At 52.8% G+C, this 18,720-nt stretch overlaps 2 protein-coding genes across 10 annotated transcripts in view; both read left to right on the forward strand.

Moving 5' to 3' along the window:
* ZDHHC4 (zinc finger DHHC-type palmitoyltransferase 4) overlaps positions 1–1,819 on the forward strand; it is a 14,787-nt gene extending 12,968 nt beyond the window's left edge. For all 7 annotated transcript variants that reach the window (XM_049638945.1, XM_049638949.1, XM_049638946.1 and 4 more), the window contains one exon: positions 1,461–1,819. In XM_049638945.1, the coding sequence (XP_049494902.1) occupies positions 1,461–1,751 (291 nt within the window). In that variant the 3' untranslated portion in view covers positions 1,752–1,819. The remainder of the gene's footprint in view (positions 1–1,460) is intronic.
* A 1,434-nt stretch (positions 1,820–3,253) lies between these two features.
* INTS15 (integrator complex subunit 15) lies at positions 3,254–17,726 on the forward strand. 3 transcript variants are annotated; one of them, XM_049638954.1, is made up of 6 exons: positions 3,254–3,674; positions 4,215–4,436; positions 6,533–6,698; positions 11,341–11,865; positions 12,862–12,901; positions 16,978–17,726. In XM_049638954.1, exons 1-6 carry the CDS (start codon positions 3,513–3,515, stop codon positions 17,177–17,179), a joined length of 1,317 nt encoding a protein of 438 aa, XP_049494911.1. In that variant the 5' UTR covers positions 3,254–3,512; the 3' UTR covers positions 17,180–17,726. The 3 variants fall into 3 exon arrangements, with proteins under 3 accessions (XP_049494911.1, XP_049494910.1, XP_049494912.1); XM_049638953.1 differs by having other exon boundaries at positions 3,255–3,704; XM_049638955.1 differs by lacking the exon at positions 16,978–17,726 and having other exon boundaries at positions 3,255–3,704; positions 12,829–12,901.
* The last annotated feature ends 994 nt before the right edge of the window (positions 17,727–18,720 follow it).

Consider the following 18,720-nt stretch of genomic DNA (forward strand, 5'->3'; position numbering starts at 1 on the left):
TAAGGGGGCATCATTTGTCACTGCAGCGCCAAGAGTTCCGGAGTAGATGTAATCTTTACAATGAACTTGCATTGGCAGGTGCTTCTATGTTAGTAGGAATACATGTTGTACCCTTTTAAAGAATTCTATTTCTTTATTACTTTTGATTACTTTCCTTGTTTGGCAGTCATTTGTATATCTTTTTTTGTGAATTATGTCCTTTATTATACTAGAATTACTTTAGATTTGAGATCATATAATAATGATAGTTTATTCTTGTATTTGTTTTCTGTTTGTGTATCCTCTTTTGTATAAAAAAAAATCCTATAAAAAAATTTAGACATCCTTTCTCATCGAATCTGTCTCTTTTCTTTGTGACTTCAGTTAGAATGTCCCTCCTGTGAAGAGTTTTGATGCGCCTGCTTCTCTTACTCTTGCCTTTCAAAGATACTGAACACTGTCAAAATTCATTTTCTTTATTCTAAAAAATAACTTCTAAAAATTCAAGCAGTCCAGAAGTGCTTAAAATGAAAAGGGGGAGAAGACGGGGAAAGGGCTCAAAGGCACAAACCTGTAGTTGAAACCAACTAACCTTGTTGTGATCATTTGCTATACGTCACGTTGTGCACCTTAAACTTTCACAATGTCATGTCAATTCTGTCTCAATAAAGCTGGGGGGAAACACATGAAATTTAAAGCATCTTTAAAAAAAAGTGAAAACTGGGGGTTATACCCTGCCCTTCCCAACAGCTCACTGCCTAGAGGCCACAACTTTTGTAGCTTGGTGTGTACATTCAGGCTTTTTTCCTGTGGTTATCGATATTACCCACCTTCATGGAGTGTGTTTTTGTTTCTTATAAGAATATGATCCCATGTGGATCCTTGCCTCTTGTCTCTCTTATCCGGCAATATTTTGCCAACGTCTTTTCCGAATCAGTATGTAAAACTTGGCCTCGTTTGTACCGGCTCCTTATTATACCATAGTATCATTACCCCAAGATTTTACTCTTTCTCACGACTGGACTTCCTCTTTTCGGAAGTGGGGCTGTGAAAATCACTACAGTGAATACTCTCGTACGTGTGTTTCTTTGGCCATATTGTGTTGAGAGAGAGATCGGTCTCCTGTGTCCGTCTGGATTTATATTGTGATGCATGAAAGAAGATCTGTATTTATTTCTTTGTTTTACAAGTAGCTGACTGGCATAGTCACATCTCCTAGTATCCTTTTCCTTTTCCTTCAGTGTGCACATTTCATTTATCCCATAGTAAACTCCTGCATGCTAGGACTGCTTCCGGGGCTCTTTGTCAGCGCCATTTATGGTTCTGTTTTGTGTTCAGTGGGTCAGGTGTGTGTACAGGTGGGTGAGCTGGGGCGGCAGCTCTCACGTGCCTGCAGACGAGGCCAGGGCTGGTGGGTGCTGGTGGCCCTTACTCGTGTCACAGCGTGGCTGCCTAACGTGCTGTTCCTTCTCTGCCCCCAGTACCTGTTCCTGACCTTGCCAAGGATCGTCTTCATGCTGGGTTTTGTTGTGATGCTGAGCTTCCTCCTGGGGGGCTACCTGTGCTTCACTTTGTACCTGGCTGCCACCAACCAGACCACTAATGAGTGGTACAGAGGTGACCGGGCCTGGTGCCACCATTGTCCCCACGTGGCCCAGCCCCCATCAGCAGAGCCCCAGGTCTACCGGAACATTCACTCCCATGGGCTTTGGAGCAACCTTGGAGAGATCTTCCTACCTGCCGCTGCACATTGTGCCGAGAAAATGAACTAAGAATGAGAAGTGTTACTGCTGTTTAAATATAGTATACATTTATTTGTACGTCTAGATACTTTTAAGCATCGGTGTGGTGTTTCTTCGTTTTGGGGTGTTTTGTTTTTTTGTTTTTTTCTCTTTTGGCTTATGCTGCATGTTTATAAATTGGCTTCAAGTAGTTAAGGAAGGGACGAGAAAACTCGTGTTTATTGGGTGCCTAATCCTTACAGGTGCTGTGCTGGACCCTGTGGTAGAAACCCCCTTGCCCGTCCTCTGTTCACTCAGCCTGTTGGAACAGAGTATATCTGAAGTCCTGGTGTCAAGGGGACCAGAGATGCCTTCTCAGAGGACCCAGCTAACCTTGGTCTCCCGCTCTAGACTCTAGACCTCAGACTTCTGACAGGAGGGGCCTTGGCTGTGTCCCCACATGTGCGGGAGAGTTCCATTGACCTGGGGTTGTGCCAGGCTGCACCCTTCCCATCCCTCCTAGGGAAAGGCCTTGGCTTTTTATCTCCTTAACCATATCCAGCACCCCTCACCCAGGCCCTCCCTTGGGTCAGCATGGGCCTTTTACACAAGGCCCATTCCTGTGCTGGTGGTCCCCTGCCCTTCACTGGCCTCTTGTGGCCCACGTTCAAGTCTTTTCTGACCTATTAAAACAAATTTTTTTTAATGTTTATTTTTGAGAAAGAGACAGAAGGAGAGCGCGTGCAAGTGGGGGAGGGGCAGAGAGCGGGGGAGACACAATTCTAAGCAGGCTCCAGGCCCTGAGCTGTCAACACAGAGCCAGAGGCGGGGCATGAAGCGACCAGCGGTGAGATCATGACCTGAGCCGAAGTTCCACGCTTAACCGACTGAGCCACCTCTGCCCTATTTTTAAAATTCCAAACTATCACCCCCCACCCCTCCACTGTCCCGTTAATTCAGTGCAAAGAGATGAATGCGCAAGAGTTTCATAGAAAGTGCTGAGGGGGTTTTGGAGGGGAGGGTTTTCAGGAGCAGAATACGTAAGATTCCCATGGCCAGGCTGCTCAGGATTGGGGATTGGGAAGAGGGGACTGGGGAAGAGGACTTGGGACTAGAAGCTGGAGGCCAGGGGTAAGGGGGCATCATTTGTCACTGCAGCGCCAAGAGTTCCGGAGTAGACGTAATCTTTACAATGAACTGCCAAGGCCTGAGCTACGGCTCAGCACACCGGCCTACCTTACAGGTGGGAAAGCGCGGTCAAATCCAATCCAATAGGCTTTGAGCGCCGCGCAGAGGAAGCAAGGGGAACTTCTCGTCTTGCGCGCGGGCGAGTGGAGCGCAAAGTCCAATGAGCGTTCAGTGGCGGGTGCGGCGGCCCAGCGAGCCCCTGCAGGACCCACGGGCGGTCGCGGGGCCCGGGGGCGGGGCCTGAGGGGCGGGGCGTACCTCCGCGCGGGCCGGCCGAGCCGCCAGGTGGCGCCCTCCCGAGAGCCCGGGCCTCGCCGCGGCCCGCGCTTGGCCCCTGCGGGCCGCCGTCGCCGCGCTCGGCATTCCGCCGCCGTTCGGCCCCGCGGCGTCGGGCTCCCGCTGCCCTCGGTGGCGCCGCAGTCGCACAGCCGGGCGCCCGCTGGCCGGCGGCGGCGATGGCCCCCTGAGCAGGACGGAGCGGGAGCGGCGGACGGGCGGGCGCCGGGGTCGGCGGGCAGAGGTCGTGTCGCGGCCTCTTTGTCTCGGCGGCGGCGGGCGCGCCCGCGGGGCCCGGGGCGGAAGTGCGGACGCGCTCTGGACGCCCCGGGCCGCAGCGGCCGCACCATGAGCGACATCCGCCACTCGCTGCTGCGCCGCGACGCGCTGAGCGCCGCCAAGGAGGTGCTGTACCACCTGGACATCTACTTCAGCAGCCAGCTGCAGAGCGCGCCGCTGCCCATCGTGGACAAGGGCCCCGTGGAGCTGCTCGAGGAGTTCGTGTTCCAGGTGCCCAAGGAGCGCGGCGCGCAGCCCAAGGTGCGGCGGGCGGCCGGGATGCCCGCGTCCGCGACGAGGAAACTCCCGCTCCTTTTCCGCCTCTCGAGGTGGCAGGCATTTGCCAAACCACAGACCCGCTTGCTATCTCAGGCTCCGTTCTCGCCCTTGGCCGTGCTCCTTTACAGCAGCCCAGATCCACCTTCTCTGGCGTCCTGAGCATTGCTCAGCCGTGTGCCTGTTTTGCGGGGCGTGCGACAGCCAGGTGTCAGTAGTGCTACAGGGAGAGACGTTGAAGGCCCGTAACCGAGAGTCTTAAACCGCTGTAGGTCATCCTGAGTCCACCCAGGATGATGTACGATTCTGTATAGTGACGTTTCCCGAGATTAACAGAGTTCTGCCCCCTGGGACCTGGCCTTTAGAGGGGTGAACAGTTCCCTGGGGGGGGGGGGGGGGGTGGGGAATAGTATTTTTCCTGTTTTCTTAACTCTACGAATTAACGCATCTGTTGAAGCTAAATTTTTTATCGTTTTTCTTGGATTTGTTTTACAGAGGTTGAATTCACTTCAGGAGCTCCAACTTCTTGAAATCATGTGCAATTATTTCCAGGAGCAAACCAAGGACTCTGTCCGGCAGATTATTTTCTCATCCCTTTTCAGCCCCCAAGGGAACAAGGCTGATGACAGCCGGATGAGCTTGTTGGGAAAACTGGTGTCCATGGCGGTGGCTGTTTGTCGGATCCCAGTGTTGGAGTGTGCAGCCTCCTGGCTCCAGGTACTTCTCTAGAGAGAGCCTTCTGAGAGCCTCTGAAGAGGAGTTTAGTGTCAGGAATTTTCCCTTGTTTGGATTTCAGGAGAGGCCTTTTCTATATGTTATCTCCTCCGTGTTGCTACCCGGCACGCTGATAGCCTCCTCCTATGTTTATAGACAGGTAGTATCCCTTCTTGAGAAAATAATAGTTTGGAGTGGTAAATGGATTTGAGAAGAAAAAAAAGTTCCATCTTCAGAACAAGTGAAAAATCATTTTCCTTAGTTGAATATGGTAAGGTAGTATTCTGAAAACAGCTACACATGTAGCCTCCAAGATAGGATTTTTTGTTTGTTTAAAGGTCATTATAAGTTAAATTATACACTTGGGTCAGTAAGCACGTAACTTGTTTCGCATTGTTCCAGGGTGACATTGCAAAGATGATGGCTCTCCCAATGGATATGGACAGAAGAGCCGTTTTTAAATATCAAAGGAAAAGATGTGTATTTACAATAGATTTTGTGTTAGCTGGTACTTTGAAAGATTCATTTTGTTTTGCGTTTTGTTACTCAAGAGTCTTTCAGAAACTGATAATCTACTTAGAGTAATTCTTTAAAAAAATTTTTAACATTTATTTGTTTCTGAGAGGCAGAGACAGAGCACAAGCTGGGCAGGGGCAGGGAGAGAGGGAGACACAGAATCCAAACCAGGCTCCAGGCTCTGAGCTGTCAGCACAGAGCCTGATGTGGGGCTTGAGCCCATGAACCGTGAGATCATGACCTGAGCCAAAGTTGGACACTTAACTGACTAAGCCACCCAGGTGCCCCTAGAGTAATTATTAATCAGAACTTTGCTTAACACGATTCTCTATTAAGCTAACAGAATTTACCACGTTCAGTTTCACAGACCTGCTTAATTCTCAAGTGTTTGAAATCATTTGGGGTTGTTTCCCCCTTCCCAGTTTATGTAGATGTTTTGCTTGAATTCTGTTTATCCTCAGAATTTGGTTAGAAACATATATATTGGTCTCTGTAGCACACAGGTAAGCTTCAGTGGAATCTATACGTTCATTCTCACCAGTCTGACTTCTGGGGAATCTGAACTGATGGTGTGTGCTGTATTTAATCTCACAATTACCTCTATCCCTTGGTAACTTAGTGAAGTCAGGCTTAGCCCCCTGTAATTCATTACATAATTTCCCATTTATCTCTCCTGATGCTATTGTGCTGGCTTTTTGGCAAAATAAAAGCAGATGTCAATGGCAGGGTCTTGGTGGCTTGAGTCAGGGATCGTCACCACCACCAACCCTCCACCCCCAGGGGTGAGTGGCTACCACTCCCTGCTAGGGAAGGTAGGGTTGGCCGGTTTGAGGTTGTGGGGGCAAATTTCAGCCTGAGGGAACAATCTGGCACGCTCTCTCCTTGCAGTTTCCCCTGTAGGCCACAGTTGGCCCTTGGAACTAGAACATCCTGAGCAGCTGTTGAACGTGGCCCTAGCTACACATCGGCCTCTGAGTGGGAAGGAAAAAGGCGGGAGAGGCTGGTGATACAGGATTTGAAAGAATCACGGGAACCCATAAGGATAGGATTGTAAGAGAAAGTGAGACAGCACTGCTCTAAATCACATGATAGCTCACAAACTCTCCTCAAGCTCCTCAAAGTGGTAACCACCGTTCATTTCTGCCTTTGGAGTCTTACCTGTCAGGTCCCAAAAGTTGTCATTTCCTCCTCTGAAGTCCGAGGTGATCTTCACTAACTGCACTTCAAAGCAGGGGTCAGCAGGCCTTTTGTGTAAAGGGCAAGACAGGAAATAGTTGAGGCTCTGCGGATCACACAGAGTGTTTCACAACCACTCAACTCTGTCCTGGTAGCATAGGAGCTGCCTTACACAACAGGCAAGCAGATGAGCAGATACACGTCTCTGACTTACAAAAACCGGGGACAGGATGGATTTGGTCCGTGGGCTTTTGCTTGCCAAGCCCTGCTTCGCAGTTAGCTGTGAACATCTTTATCTCCTCTGGGAAGTGGATGTGCCCGTTCCGGGGGGTCTTCCCCGTGTGTACGTGGTTGTAGCCTCCCAGCTCACGACACCTGTAGTCACGTGGACTGTGGCTTCTTTCCAGCGGACGCCGGTGGTCTACTGCGTGAGGTTAGCCAGGGCCCTGGTGGACGACTACTGCTGTCTGGTGCCCGGATCCGTGCAGACGCTGAAGCAGATATTCAGTGCCAGCCCTCGCTTCTGCTGCCAGTTCATCACGTCCGTCACTGCGCTCTATGACCTGTCGTCAGGTAAACCTTAAACAGCTTGTTGCTCTCAACAAGTTCAGTTCTTGGCCACTTTCGTGTCCCCTCAAACACCCAGGTAAAATGTCTAGTGAATGCTCTGGCGTTTTTGTTTGTTTCCTTCTGAAATGTGTGTTTTATTTTTGGCTGAAAGTGAAGGAAGTGGGCCACCCTGACTTCTGGAACTTGCTAGCAGGGAGCTTTCCGTAGTCATTCCCTCTTGCCTGGTTCGGAATGGTCCGAGGGGCAGACGGCCTAAAAAACGCTAGGGTCAGATGTCTGGGGAAGTCATGGCTTTCTCCCCAGGCAGGATTTGCTTCGTTATCCCTCACTGTTATTTTGAAACATAACAAAACTTCAGGAAAGTTACAAGATTATTGTAAGTTGTAAGACTCCCGCCTGGGTTCACCACCTGTTAACATTTGCCATGTTTCTCTCCTCCTTTCTTCCTCTCTTTCTCTGCCCCTCTCTCACACTCACTCACAAGTACTGGTTTTTCCTGAACTTTTGAGGGTTTGTTACTAACGTCTTGTACTAAGTCCTTAAATATGTATCTTTCTCCCAGGAACAAGAACGTTCCCTTACTTAACCAAGATACTGTTATCACGCCTAAGAAACTAAATATTGAGGGAACAGTATTTTCTCTTATATAGCCTATATTCAGATTTCCTTGGTCATCTCAATAATAACCTCTCCCCCATCCCCCCAGAGGTCCGGAGAATTCAGGATTCCATCAGGGATCATACATTATACATGGCTGTTACGTCATTTTGGCCCTTTCAAATCTTGAACAGATGAAGCATTTTAAAAAGTCTCTTTGACATTGGCTTTTTTTTTTTTTTTTAACATTTATTCATTTTTGAGAGACAGAGTACAAGCAGGGGAGGGGTAGAGAGAGAGGGAGGCACAGAATCCGAAGCAGGCTCCAGGCTCTGAGCTGTCAGCACGCAGCCCGACGTGGGGCTCGAACTCACAAACCGCGAGATCATGACCTGAGCCAAAGTCGGACGCTTAACCGACCGAGCCACCCAGGTGCCCCCTGACACTGATGTTTTGTTAGAGCTCAGACCTGTTGTTCTGCAGAATATCCCTCAATTTAGATTTATCTGGTCGTTTCCTTGTGCAAGATTCGAGTTCAACATTTTTGGCAACAGTCCCACCGAGGTGGTGACGTGTTCTCAGCCTGTTGCATGAGGAGGCTCGAGTGCCGCTTCTGTTGTGAGGTTCCTGAGGCCTCCTCAGGGAGATGTCGGGTGAAGTTCTCTGGGCAGCCAGTAGATGGCATTTGACTTCAACTGGGAGGAGCCCGTGTGCCCCGTCCCCGCCCAGCGTCAGAGCCCTCTGGTCCAATCATTTTCTGAAGACTCCAAAATCAAGAAAACCAGTATCAACCTCTCCGGTTGAGCTGGAGTGGGAGTCTCAGACCCACACTCACTGGGCTCTGCTGCCTTCTTTCCTCCCCAGGGGTGATTTCCGGGGAACACGGGTTGACAAACAGGGCTTTGTGGAGCAAACAGGGCTCTGTCCTTGCGTGACCCCTATGGCTCATGTGAGCCCCTGGACAGGGGCTGCGGCCCTGGGTTTCCACATGGGAAAGTTTTGGACCTCATCCTGGTGAGCAGTTTTTCTGCAGAAAAGCCTGCTTTTCTGCTTCAGGTTCCTCCTCCTTTGCCCTCCGCTCTTGCTGCTCAGAGGGCCGACCAACAGTCTCCTCTTCTGGTCTGAAGCCTAAACCAGCAGCTGGAGAGCCTTCAACGACATTTCTGCTTCTGTACAGCCCAGCAGCACCCTCAGTATATACTTGGACCTTTATTTCCGCCCCCCTTGCTGTTCAGCTTTTCCGTTCTCTTGAGAAAGCTCGCGTGGACATAGTGTGGACGTTGACATGCGTATCATGGTCACATGCGCTTTCTGCCTTTTCTGTCACGGCAGCGTGCCCCTGGGACTAGGGCAGGTCTTGTGAGCGGTGCCCTGCGGCTGGAGTGGGATTCTCCCTGGTGCTCTCCTGCAGAGGCTTCCTCAGAGCGTTGGATAGCTGGGAACAGTAGTCGGGCCCTTAGTTTTCCCATAGGAATGATTTAATTCAACCCTTTGTGTAGCTTCCCGGTTGATCAGTGATTCCACGCCATCAAGGACGGAAATTGACCTTAACACTGGGAACAGATTAGCGTGGAAAAGGAGGCAACGTTCAGAGAATACCGCCAGTGTTCTAGAATGGACGTGAGACATGGTATTTTTCTCTTAAGCCAGTTTGCCAGTCTGATATGTCAGCGATTTTTGGTTTTTTTTACAACTGCCTTATGGGGGTGTGATTGACGTACAAAAAGCTGTACATTTCTAACGTATACCGCCTGGTGAGTCTGGACATAGGGAGGTCGCCGGGCACCCAGCAGTGGCGCGGTGGCCCTGGCGGGTGGACCTGGAGTCCACGGTCAGAATGGTGACCGCTGTCGCTCTTGGGAGCCTTCCTGGGGAGTCTGTGCCTTCCAGCCCACAGGATGGAAGAAACTCCCCTAAGGAGACAGAACCTTGTCTTGCCCGGATGGTGCAGACAAGCTGGGTCTCTGAGTAGGACGGTTCGCTCGAGTCCACACACACACTGCACACGCGGGTCACACACACCTCCCTCAGGCTCTCAGAGGTGCCTCAGCGTGTGTGTGTGTGTGTGTGTGTGTGTGTGTCGGGCAGGAGGGGTGGCGTGCCGGACAAGAAGGTGTGAAATTGGCGTTCCCTCTCAGGGGTGATAAAGGGGCCACACACAGGGTCCCCCTCACCCCCCCCCCCACACACACATTTTGCCAAGTAAAGGCTGCGGACGACATTTCATGACGGAAGGGCAGGGCACAGTTTAACTGCAGAGCAGAAGGCATGATCTCAGGGAAGAAAGCCCCGGTCCCTTGAGAAAGAGCAGCTGGAGCCTCCACGCACACGTGTCTCGCTCGCCCCACGCTCTCCTGTCTCGTGCTCGGCTCCGGCCTCAGCGTCCTGGACGGGCTTCTGTCATCTTTAGCGCTCCTCCAGCTGAGGGCTCGACAGCCCCAGAGACAGGAGGCCGGACACCCACTCCCGTGCTCGCAGACGACCCCAGGGCTTTGTGCACCAGCCCCAGGATGGCAGTGCGGCCAGCTGGTTAAGAGCCAGGCCACCTGAAGCCGGATCTGGGCCGGCCTCATACTTAAAAACTTTTAAAAAAATATTTATTTATTTCTGAGAGAGAGAGAAATACAGAGTGTGTGAGTGGGGGAGGGGCAGAGAGGGAGACACAGAATCTGAAGCAGACCCCAGGCTCTGAGCTGTCAGCACAGAGCCTGATGCGGGGCTCGAACTCACAAACTGTGAGATCATGACCTGAGCTGAAGTCAGACGCTTGACTGACTGAGCCACCCAGGCTCCCCAAAGCTTTTTTTTTTTTTTTTTTTTTTTAATGGACCTCAGGTACACAGAATTTGATTATTCATCATCCTTGGTCTGTGATACTTAATTTTTTTTTTAATGTTTATTTTTGGGAGAGACAGAGACAGAATGCAAGTGGGTTAGGGGCAGAGAGAGAGGGAGACACGGAATCCGAAGTAGGCTCCAGGCTCTGAGCTGTCAGCACAGAGCCCGACATGGGGCTCGAACTCACGAACCGTGAGAGCATGACCTGAACCAAAGTCGGATGCTCAACCGACTGAGCCACCCAGGCACCCCATACTCATTTTTTTTTTTTTAACTTTTTAAGGTTTATTTATTTTTGAGAGAAAGAGACAGTGTGTGAGCCAGAGATGGGCAGAGAGAGAGGGAGACACAGAATCCGAAGCAGGGTCTAGGCTTCGAGCTGTCAGCACAGAGCCTGACATAGTGCTCCAACTCATGAACTACAAGATCATGTCCTGAGCCAGAGTCGGACACTTAAACCAACTGAGCCACCCAGGCGCCCCTGACCTCATACTTTTAGTGAGTCCTGGGGAAGTGACTTAACATCGTCGTGCCTCAGTTTCCTCATCCGTTCTATAATAGGTGGCTTGTTTGAGGAGTGAGTTAATCTGTGTAAAGGATTTAGAACAGTGCCTGGCCCATCGCAAAACCAGAAGGAATGTCAACATTTATTTTTATTGCTCTTCTCTGTCTAGGCTATGGAACGTGCAGGGTCTCCAGGGTCATGGCAGGTCAGGCTTTGCTTAGACAAAGATTCCAGATTTGGGGCTGGGATGGCTCTTGGTAGCTGAGTGACCACAGACCGCACTCTGAACTGTTCTGTGAAGGCCACTGTAGCCGTCACAGGAGACAAAAGCTACTCTCCGGGAAGGGATGGGGGTCTGGCGGTAGTTTGGGACATAAAGAGTGTGCAGATGTATTTACATTGACCCATGGGATGAACTTCAGGGCATTGGAGGAGTTCTAGGGAAGTGTCGATTTAACAGATATTTTTTTGAACCTCACTGTGGCCAGACAGTCCTGGCTCCGGGGCTAAACATTGGCCGGGACAAGGGTCTCAGCCCTCACGGAGGGGACGTTCTGGGAAAGGGGACAGAAAATAGGTAGGCGGAGCACGTAGTGTGAACGTCAGGTGCTGCTGAGCTGTGTGCACTTCGGGGTCCGTCTCCCGCCATCCGCTTACGTCACTGGGGCCGCACACCCACCTGACTTACGGCTTCTTTGTTGGCAGATGACCTCATCCCACCGTTGGACTTGCTCGAGATGATTGTCAGCTGGATTTTTGAGGACCCGAGGTTGATTCTCATCACTTTTTTAAATACCCCGATTGCCGCCAACCTCCCAATAGGATTTTTAGAGCTCACGCCGCTCACTGGATTGATCCGCTGGTGTGTGAAGGCCCCTCTGGCTTATAAACGGAAGAAGAAGCCCTCCTTGTCCAACGGGCACGTCGCCACCAAAGTTACAAAGGACTCGGGAGGGATGGACAGAGACCCCCACCTCCTGTACTCGAAACTCCACCTCAACGTCCTCCAGGTCCTCATGATGCTGCAGGTGCACTTAACCGAGAAGAATCTTTATGGGCGCCTGGGGCTCGTCCTGTTTGACCACATGGTCCCACTGGTGGAGGAGATCAACAGGTTGGCGGATGAACTGAACCCCCTAAACGCCTCCCAGGAGATCGAGCTCTCTCTGGACCGGCTGGCGCAGGCCCTGCAGGTGGCCATGGCCTCCGGGGCCCTGCTGTGCACGAGAGGTGAGGACTCCCTCGCCCGGACCCTCCTGGAAGGAAAATAGGGACTCCTGGACCAGTGCTGCTCTCTGCCCCTTCACAGCTTCTCTCCTCGTAGCGTGAGGGACGAGGGCAAAGTTGCACAGCTTCCCCAGGTAGAACACTGACTGTGATGTCTGAGTGTCTCCTGGCCGCTTTGCCCAGGAGCAGGGACCCTTTGGGAGTGAGGATGATCCCTCACTGTCTCTCCTCACAGAGAACCCTTTCTTTTCCTGCGTCCTTTTTTTATTGAGGCATACGTTACCTATCACGGTGCACAGGTTCAAGTGCGCAAAACATTCCCTTCACCTGCATCCAGGTCCCTGATTCTCCACTGCGGTGCTGGCCTCTCCCAGTGTTTCGTAGAACTTGTGCTTGTTTAGTGACTGTGGGCTTACAGAAGTGGCCTGTGGCCCCAGCTGGCGCTCATGTGATACGTTTCCCACTCGGCACTCTTGGGACACCTGGGCCATCTGCTCTGCTCAGTGAGAGCCTTGCCACTGGAGCCTTTCCTAGCCACCTGCCAGATTGCCAGTAGACCTGCCCCTCCTCCTGAGGCATGTACTCTTTTGGGGGCCTCATTGTTAAAGCAAGAATTGAAGGAAGAGAGAACGCAGGGTTTTTTTTGTTTTGTTTTGTTTTAAGTTTGTTTTGAGAGAGACAGAGACCGCATGAGTTGGGGACGGGCAGAGAGAGTGGAGAGAGAGAGAATCCCAAGTAGGTTCTGTGCTGCCAGCGCAGAGCCTGATGCAGGGCTCAAACCCACGAGGCCGTGAGATTGACCTGAGCTGAAACCATGAGTTGGCCACTTAATCAACTGAGCCGCTCAGGCACCCCGAGAGACTGCAGTTTCTGAGTGGTGATGGGAAAAGGCAGTACAGGCACTATTGCTATCTTACCGGTGTCCTTGAAAAGAACTCAGTGAACATTTCACCTTGTTGTCTCCAGTCTGTTCCTGATCATGCGTCTCCTTGATTTCAGATGACCTGAGAACCCTGTGCTCCAGGCTGCCCCATAATAAGTAAGTGCCCTCTCAAATAATTCTAGCTGGGCGGGGGCGGGCTGGACATCTTGTCCTGGCTTCCTGGATAGGACAGCCAGCTTCCTGGCTTCCGTGTGTAGGGAGCTGCCAAAGGACCCGATGATAAGTGGGGAGTGAGATAGCATAACCCACGTGAGAGAGCAACTCGAGGAGATGCGGCCACCTTGCCTGGGAGTCCAGGAAAGAAACCTGAGCAAGCTCGGAGCCATTTACCGCTCTCTTAAATTAGCGCACGTGTTTTGTGGTGACTCCCGGCGTCCATGCGCGTGTTGTTGGTGGTATTGTGGGTTGCGCAGCCCTCTGGGAAACACTTCAGAGCCCTGGCCTAGGGCACAGCGTGGCAGTTAGGCCTTGTCGATGGATGGCACTGACTGGGTTCTGAGCATGGGTCTAACTGGTTTTCTGTGCTGCTCGGGCATTCCCTTCACCTGTTTCTGAGCCTCCGTTTCCTCCTCTGTAAAGTTGGCCGGGGGAAGGGGCGGGTAATTCGCCTGTGCCTGGGGTTGGAGGAAGGATCAAATGTGTTGGTGCTTGTAAACTTCCAGGCCGAGTCCCTGGCTCGTGGGAATCTGCCCGTAAATGGTGGCTATTGTCATGATTTGGGGGTAGTGGCGATGACAGAGGTGAGGAGCGGGAGCTGTGTGGTCACAGCTTCTGGGGGAGAGTCCAGGCTGCTGCTTGCTGTCTGAATGACCTTCGGCAAGTTCCTTATCTCCCACTGCCTTGTTTTGATGTAAAATCAAAAAAATAACAGTACCTGCCTCTTGTCTGCTCCCCTCACCTCTCCTGCCCCGCCCCTGAGGTAGGATTTTTGTGAAGATTAGAGTAAAAACTCAGTGCTTGGAACAGGCCTTGGTGTGTACCAAGTATCTAAGAAGTATTAGCTGCTGTTGCTCTTACTGTTATACTCAGGCATGTCGCTTGATGTGATTAGTTTCACTGACTCTAAGAAGCAGAAGCCAAGGGTGCAAAACTGTTTCATGCAAATACAGCATCACTAGTAGCAAAAAGCTGGAAGCAACCTAACAGTCCCAAAGCACGGGGATCCCTAGTAAATTAGTAGTGATACATCAGAAGGGCAGAAATCATGTATCCACTGAAAAGAGTAATTCTGGCGTCCTGGTGAGGAAATGTTACAGTTGAAGGCAGAACTCCCGCCACCGCGGCAGTGTGCACAGGGACAGGAAAGAGTCAGTGAAGCCGGTAGGGTTACTAACACTCTTCTTTCTTTAGATCGTCAGGGGCCGGGGCTCCAGGGCTGGCGTTGGCAGGCAGTGTGGATGGAGGGTGCGCGAACCCGCCGCCTGTGCTCACGGCTGCCCAGGGCCTGGCCCACCATCGCCGCCAGGGCCGGTGCGCCTGGGCACATGTGGCAGACCAGTAACCGGGATCGGCCAAAGGCCAGCTCGTGGGCTGATGGCGAGAGTGGTTGCAGCCTGAGGTCTGCGTCCCCGTGTGTGGTTGGGGACTCCGTGTCAGACCCTGCAGCGAGGGGCGGCTTCCGTCAGGTGTCTGGGTAGATCCGAAAACCGAGTATATCTGAGTATCGTATTGGTGGAGTGCGATGGCTCCTGGTGAAGTAGAACCGTCCTGCTTGAGATACTCTGTCAACAGCATGGACAGCTGTCCAGAGGGCCACCTTTCCCTCAAGAGCCCATACTGTTCCTTTCTTGCCCCCACCCCCACCCCTGGGTGTAGGAAAATTCCCTGGCATCTGAAGACGTTGTTTGTATGAATAGGTATCTTCCTGCCCCTCTTCCAATAATCCCGTTGTAGTATTTCTCTTCTTTGTGCACAGCTCTTATTTCATATCTAATGTTTTTAGGGCATTAAAATGATGACAGGGTTTAAATCCCTTATCACCTCAGCATTATCGCTAGAGGTCCCCATTGGAACCCCGGTGGAACTTAACAGCCGGCGCTAGGCCCTGCCCTCCTGGCACATACCGGACGGGCAGCCTGGCACCGATGCACGCAGAGGACTTGTAGTCACTTGGAAACTTTCTTTGACTTGTGATAGTCTTTTTTCTGTTGTCTTTCTGAATAGACTGGAAACTTCTTTTTTTTTTTTTTTTTTTTTTTTAATTTTTTTTTTTCAACGTTTTTTTATTTATTTTTGGGACAGAGAGAGACAGAGCATGAACGGGGGAGGGGCAGAGAGAGAGGGAGACACAGAATCGGAAACAGGCTCCAGGCTCCGAGCCATCAGCCCAGAGCCTGACGCGGGGCTCGAACTCACAGACCGCGAGATCGTGACCTGGCTGAAGTCGGACGCTTAACCGACTGCGCCACCCAGGCGCCCCGACTGGAAACTTCTTGAAACCCATTTTATCTCTGGCACAGTATGCAGGTTCAAACGAATGTATGACCTAAATTTTGCCTCTGTAACACCCTCCTTAGATTTATTTGTTTGCTTATTTTGATTGAATTCCTCACCCCGAGTTAGAAAAAAAATAGTAACATAAATGAAAAGGGGCTCAGAAGAGCTTCAGGCCAGGCACCAGCTTTTTTCCTGACCTCGGCTTACTTTCTGAGCTCCTCCCGTGGGCTCTGGGCACCAGACTTTATACCGGGGGCGGGGGGGTGGACAGGGGGAGCGGCAGTGACGGTCAGTCTGCAGACGACTTAGCCCCCACCTGTCAGAGCTCCAGGTAGCTGGCTGACAGTAGCCAGGGCAGGGTGGCCTGGGGTTGCTCCTGGACCCAGCAGGGCAGTGTGAGGGAGAGACAAGGAAGTCCTGAGTGTGAATGGTTGATGATGTGGAGAGGCCGGTGTAGACACTGCAGACACAGAACCCAGTTGAGGCATGGCCTTGGGGTGTAGCTAGGAAAGCGAGAGCAGAGCCAGTCTGTCCCACGCAGAGGCCAGGGGAGAGAGGGGAGAGGCCAGGCTGGGGAAGGAGGCCTCCGTCCTGAAGAGGAGAGGGCCAGAGAAGCTTCTCTGATTCCGGCGTTAACTGGGTGGGTGATTGGGTATTTGGTGCTAACTGCAGGGTGTGGGTGGGCTAAGGCCTGGAAGCTCCTGATGTGGGAAAGGTAGCAATCTTTGCTGGTCTCTCTGGGAGGGAATGTGGGGTGGCGAAGATAGGACTGATCAGAGGGAACTCTTCAGGGAGATCCAGAAGGGACCAACACTGGAAACTGAAGGGGATTCCAGGAGGGAGACCCAGGCCATGGATGTCCCGAACCACAGAGAGGAGAGCACAGGGCGGAGAAGGTGCGGGGCACCTGGGGCCTGGGGCGGTGGTGGGCGGGAGGGTGTTGGGGAAGGAGTGATGGGGTATGAAGAGTAGGGCTGGAGTGTGGCTGTCACCCCGGAGTGAAGGAGCAAGTGAGCAGGAGGGTTGGAACCTCCTGGTGGGGGTGGGGGAGGTGGCCCCTGAAGGTGGGAAAGGGCTGGGTCCCGGCCTGGGCCATCCCAGGGGCAGGGCTATCGTGGGGGCGGGGCCTACCCTATTTAGGGCGGAGTCTATGAAAGACCTGCTTTCTAGTGGCTGTGCTTGGAATTCAGCGGAGACTCAGTCACTACGCATGACTCTGTGGCCCGCCTTCCTTCGTGCCATCGGGCCTTGGTCACGATCCTCCTAAGTGTACACTTGGGGCTGAACCGGATGTGGGAGTCCCCAGGCCACAGACACTGAGGCTGTGCCCAGAGCTCCTGGGGACTGTAAGCCTCGTGCAGACGCTCCCTCCGCAGTCTTCTCGCCGTCCCTCCTCCGGCACCCACTTTGTGGTTTCTCCGATGCGATGCCACAGGATCCTCTCCTGGGGGGGGGGGGGGGGGGGGGGGGGGGGTGTCTCCGTCTCAATCCTGCCACCTCCAGGTCACTTCTCCTGCCGCTGTTCCCCAGCCACAAGCCGCCCCCATGCAACGCGTGTTCATAGATCTCCATGCCCGGAAACGTGCAGGCTCTGGACCTGCAGCTGGTGCCCCTCCTGGCGCTCGCGCGAGGCCACCGCCGATCCAGGCCTTCTGTCTTTCCCGGCCGCAGCACATCCACGAGTGGACGGGCCCGCCCAGCCGCCGCACACCTAACCCTTGTCCTTGTATTTGCAGCCTGCTCCAGCTGGTGATCTCGGGCCCGGTGCAGCAGGCGCCCCACGCGGCGCTCCCCCCAGGCTTCTACCCTCACATCCACACGCCCCCGCTGGGCTACGGGGCCGTGCCGGCCCACCCCGCCGCCCACCCCGCGCTGCCCACGCACCCGGGCCACACCTTCATCTCGGGCATGACGTTCCCGTTCAGGCCCATCCGCTAGGCCGGCCCCGCGTGCCGCCGAGTGGCAGTGTGCCTTCCGCCGGGGCCGGAGGAAGCCTTCCAGAGAAAGGGGGAGCCACCCCATAGAAGAGGACCTTTGGGGGGCAGCCGGCGGCCCCCCTCCCCGCCCCTCAGCGGCAGGACTGTCTTGGCGCAGAAGCTGCGCGGCGTGGGGAAGTCCGGGTGCCTCCCGCCCGGGTGACGGTCGCAGGAGTCCAGACCGGATGGATGGAAGGAAGAAGGCGTGCCGAGTGGGATGGGCGTCCCCAGTGCCGATTCCGCCAGCCCGAGGGCCTGTGTGGCATTTCAGATGCGCCGGGAGCCCGAGCAGCCGGGCACGGGTGTCACGAGCAGCCTTTGCAGGTCCGTTTGGCTTCTCTGCTTGTGAATGTGGCGGGTCCCTGTCCCCAGGGTCTCCAGTAGCTCCGAGAGCTCGACGCTGGGTGGGGGACCCAGCCAGGGCCGCCCTCACCTCCGAGGAGCTTCTCTGTTTTATTGGGGTCTAAATTTTCCTTTCATATGTTCAAATAAATTTTTTCTAAACTGTTTTATAGAGTTCATGGAATGTATTCTTAAAACTTAGGAAACGTGAGGGGCGCCTGGGTGGCTCAGTTGATCAAGCGTCCGACTTCAGCTCAGGTCATGATCTCAGGGTTCGTGGGCTCTGTGCTGACAGCCTGGAGCCTGCCTCAGATTCTGTGTCTCCCTCTCCCTGCACCTCCCCTGCTTATACTCTGTCTCTCTCTCTCTTTCTCTCTAAAGTAAATAAACATTTAAAAAATTAAAAAAAAAAAAAAAACTTAGTAAACGTGAGCGGCAGCAATGCCCTGTCCACAGTCATCAGGGAGAGAAGACGGGATACAATTTTAGGCACTTCTTTTGACAGAAACCCAGAGGATAGTGTCCCCTCCACCGTGCAGGGGCGCCCCAGGGCTGTCTGCTTCCCTTGGTTTTTTCCTAGCATGCGATGGAAGGTATGAGCTTTGATTTCTCATTTACTAGTTTGGGGAAGGAAAGGTCCTGGTAACTACGAGGTTGCACTGCCCTGGGCTAAAAGTGAGGAATGACAGAGGGTCACAGTGAACAGCGAGCAGTAAAGGGCCGAGATTAACCTGTGGGATGAAATGTAACCCTGCGGTTTGTCTGCCCTTGTGTTCCTGGCCAGAGGCCATGACAGGAGAGCAGACCAAACCAGATTGCCTAATAAATTCCTGTGTGTGTTTTTTCAAGTCTGGAGTTCGGGGCATCCCTCAAGATAAGGAGCAATGAGCCAGAGGCAGCTGCGTGTTAAGGGCCATCCTTGGTTGGAAAGGACCCCAACCGCAAGCGCTTTCTCAGCCACAGGAGCCTGTGGCTTTCGGGGGTTCCCCGCCATGCTCAGCCAGTGGGTAAGAATCAGCCTGCAAGTGAAGCCTCTGCAGGAATCTGTTTTTCTTTCTTTGTTTTTTGCTTTTTTTTTTTTTTTTAATAATTTAAAAAAATGTTTTTATTTTATTTTTGAGGCAGAGAGAGACAGAGCATGAGCGAGAGAGGGGCAGAGAG

This window comes from Panthera uncia, chromosome E3 (genome assembly GCF_023721935.1).
Source record: "Panthera uncia isolate 11264 chromosome E3, Puncia_PCG_1.0, whole genome shotgun sequence".
Lineage (NCBI taxonomy): Eukaryota > Metazoa > Chordata > Mammalia > Carnivora > Felidae > Panthera > Panthera uncia.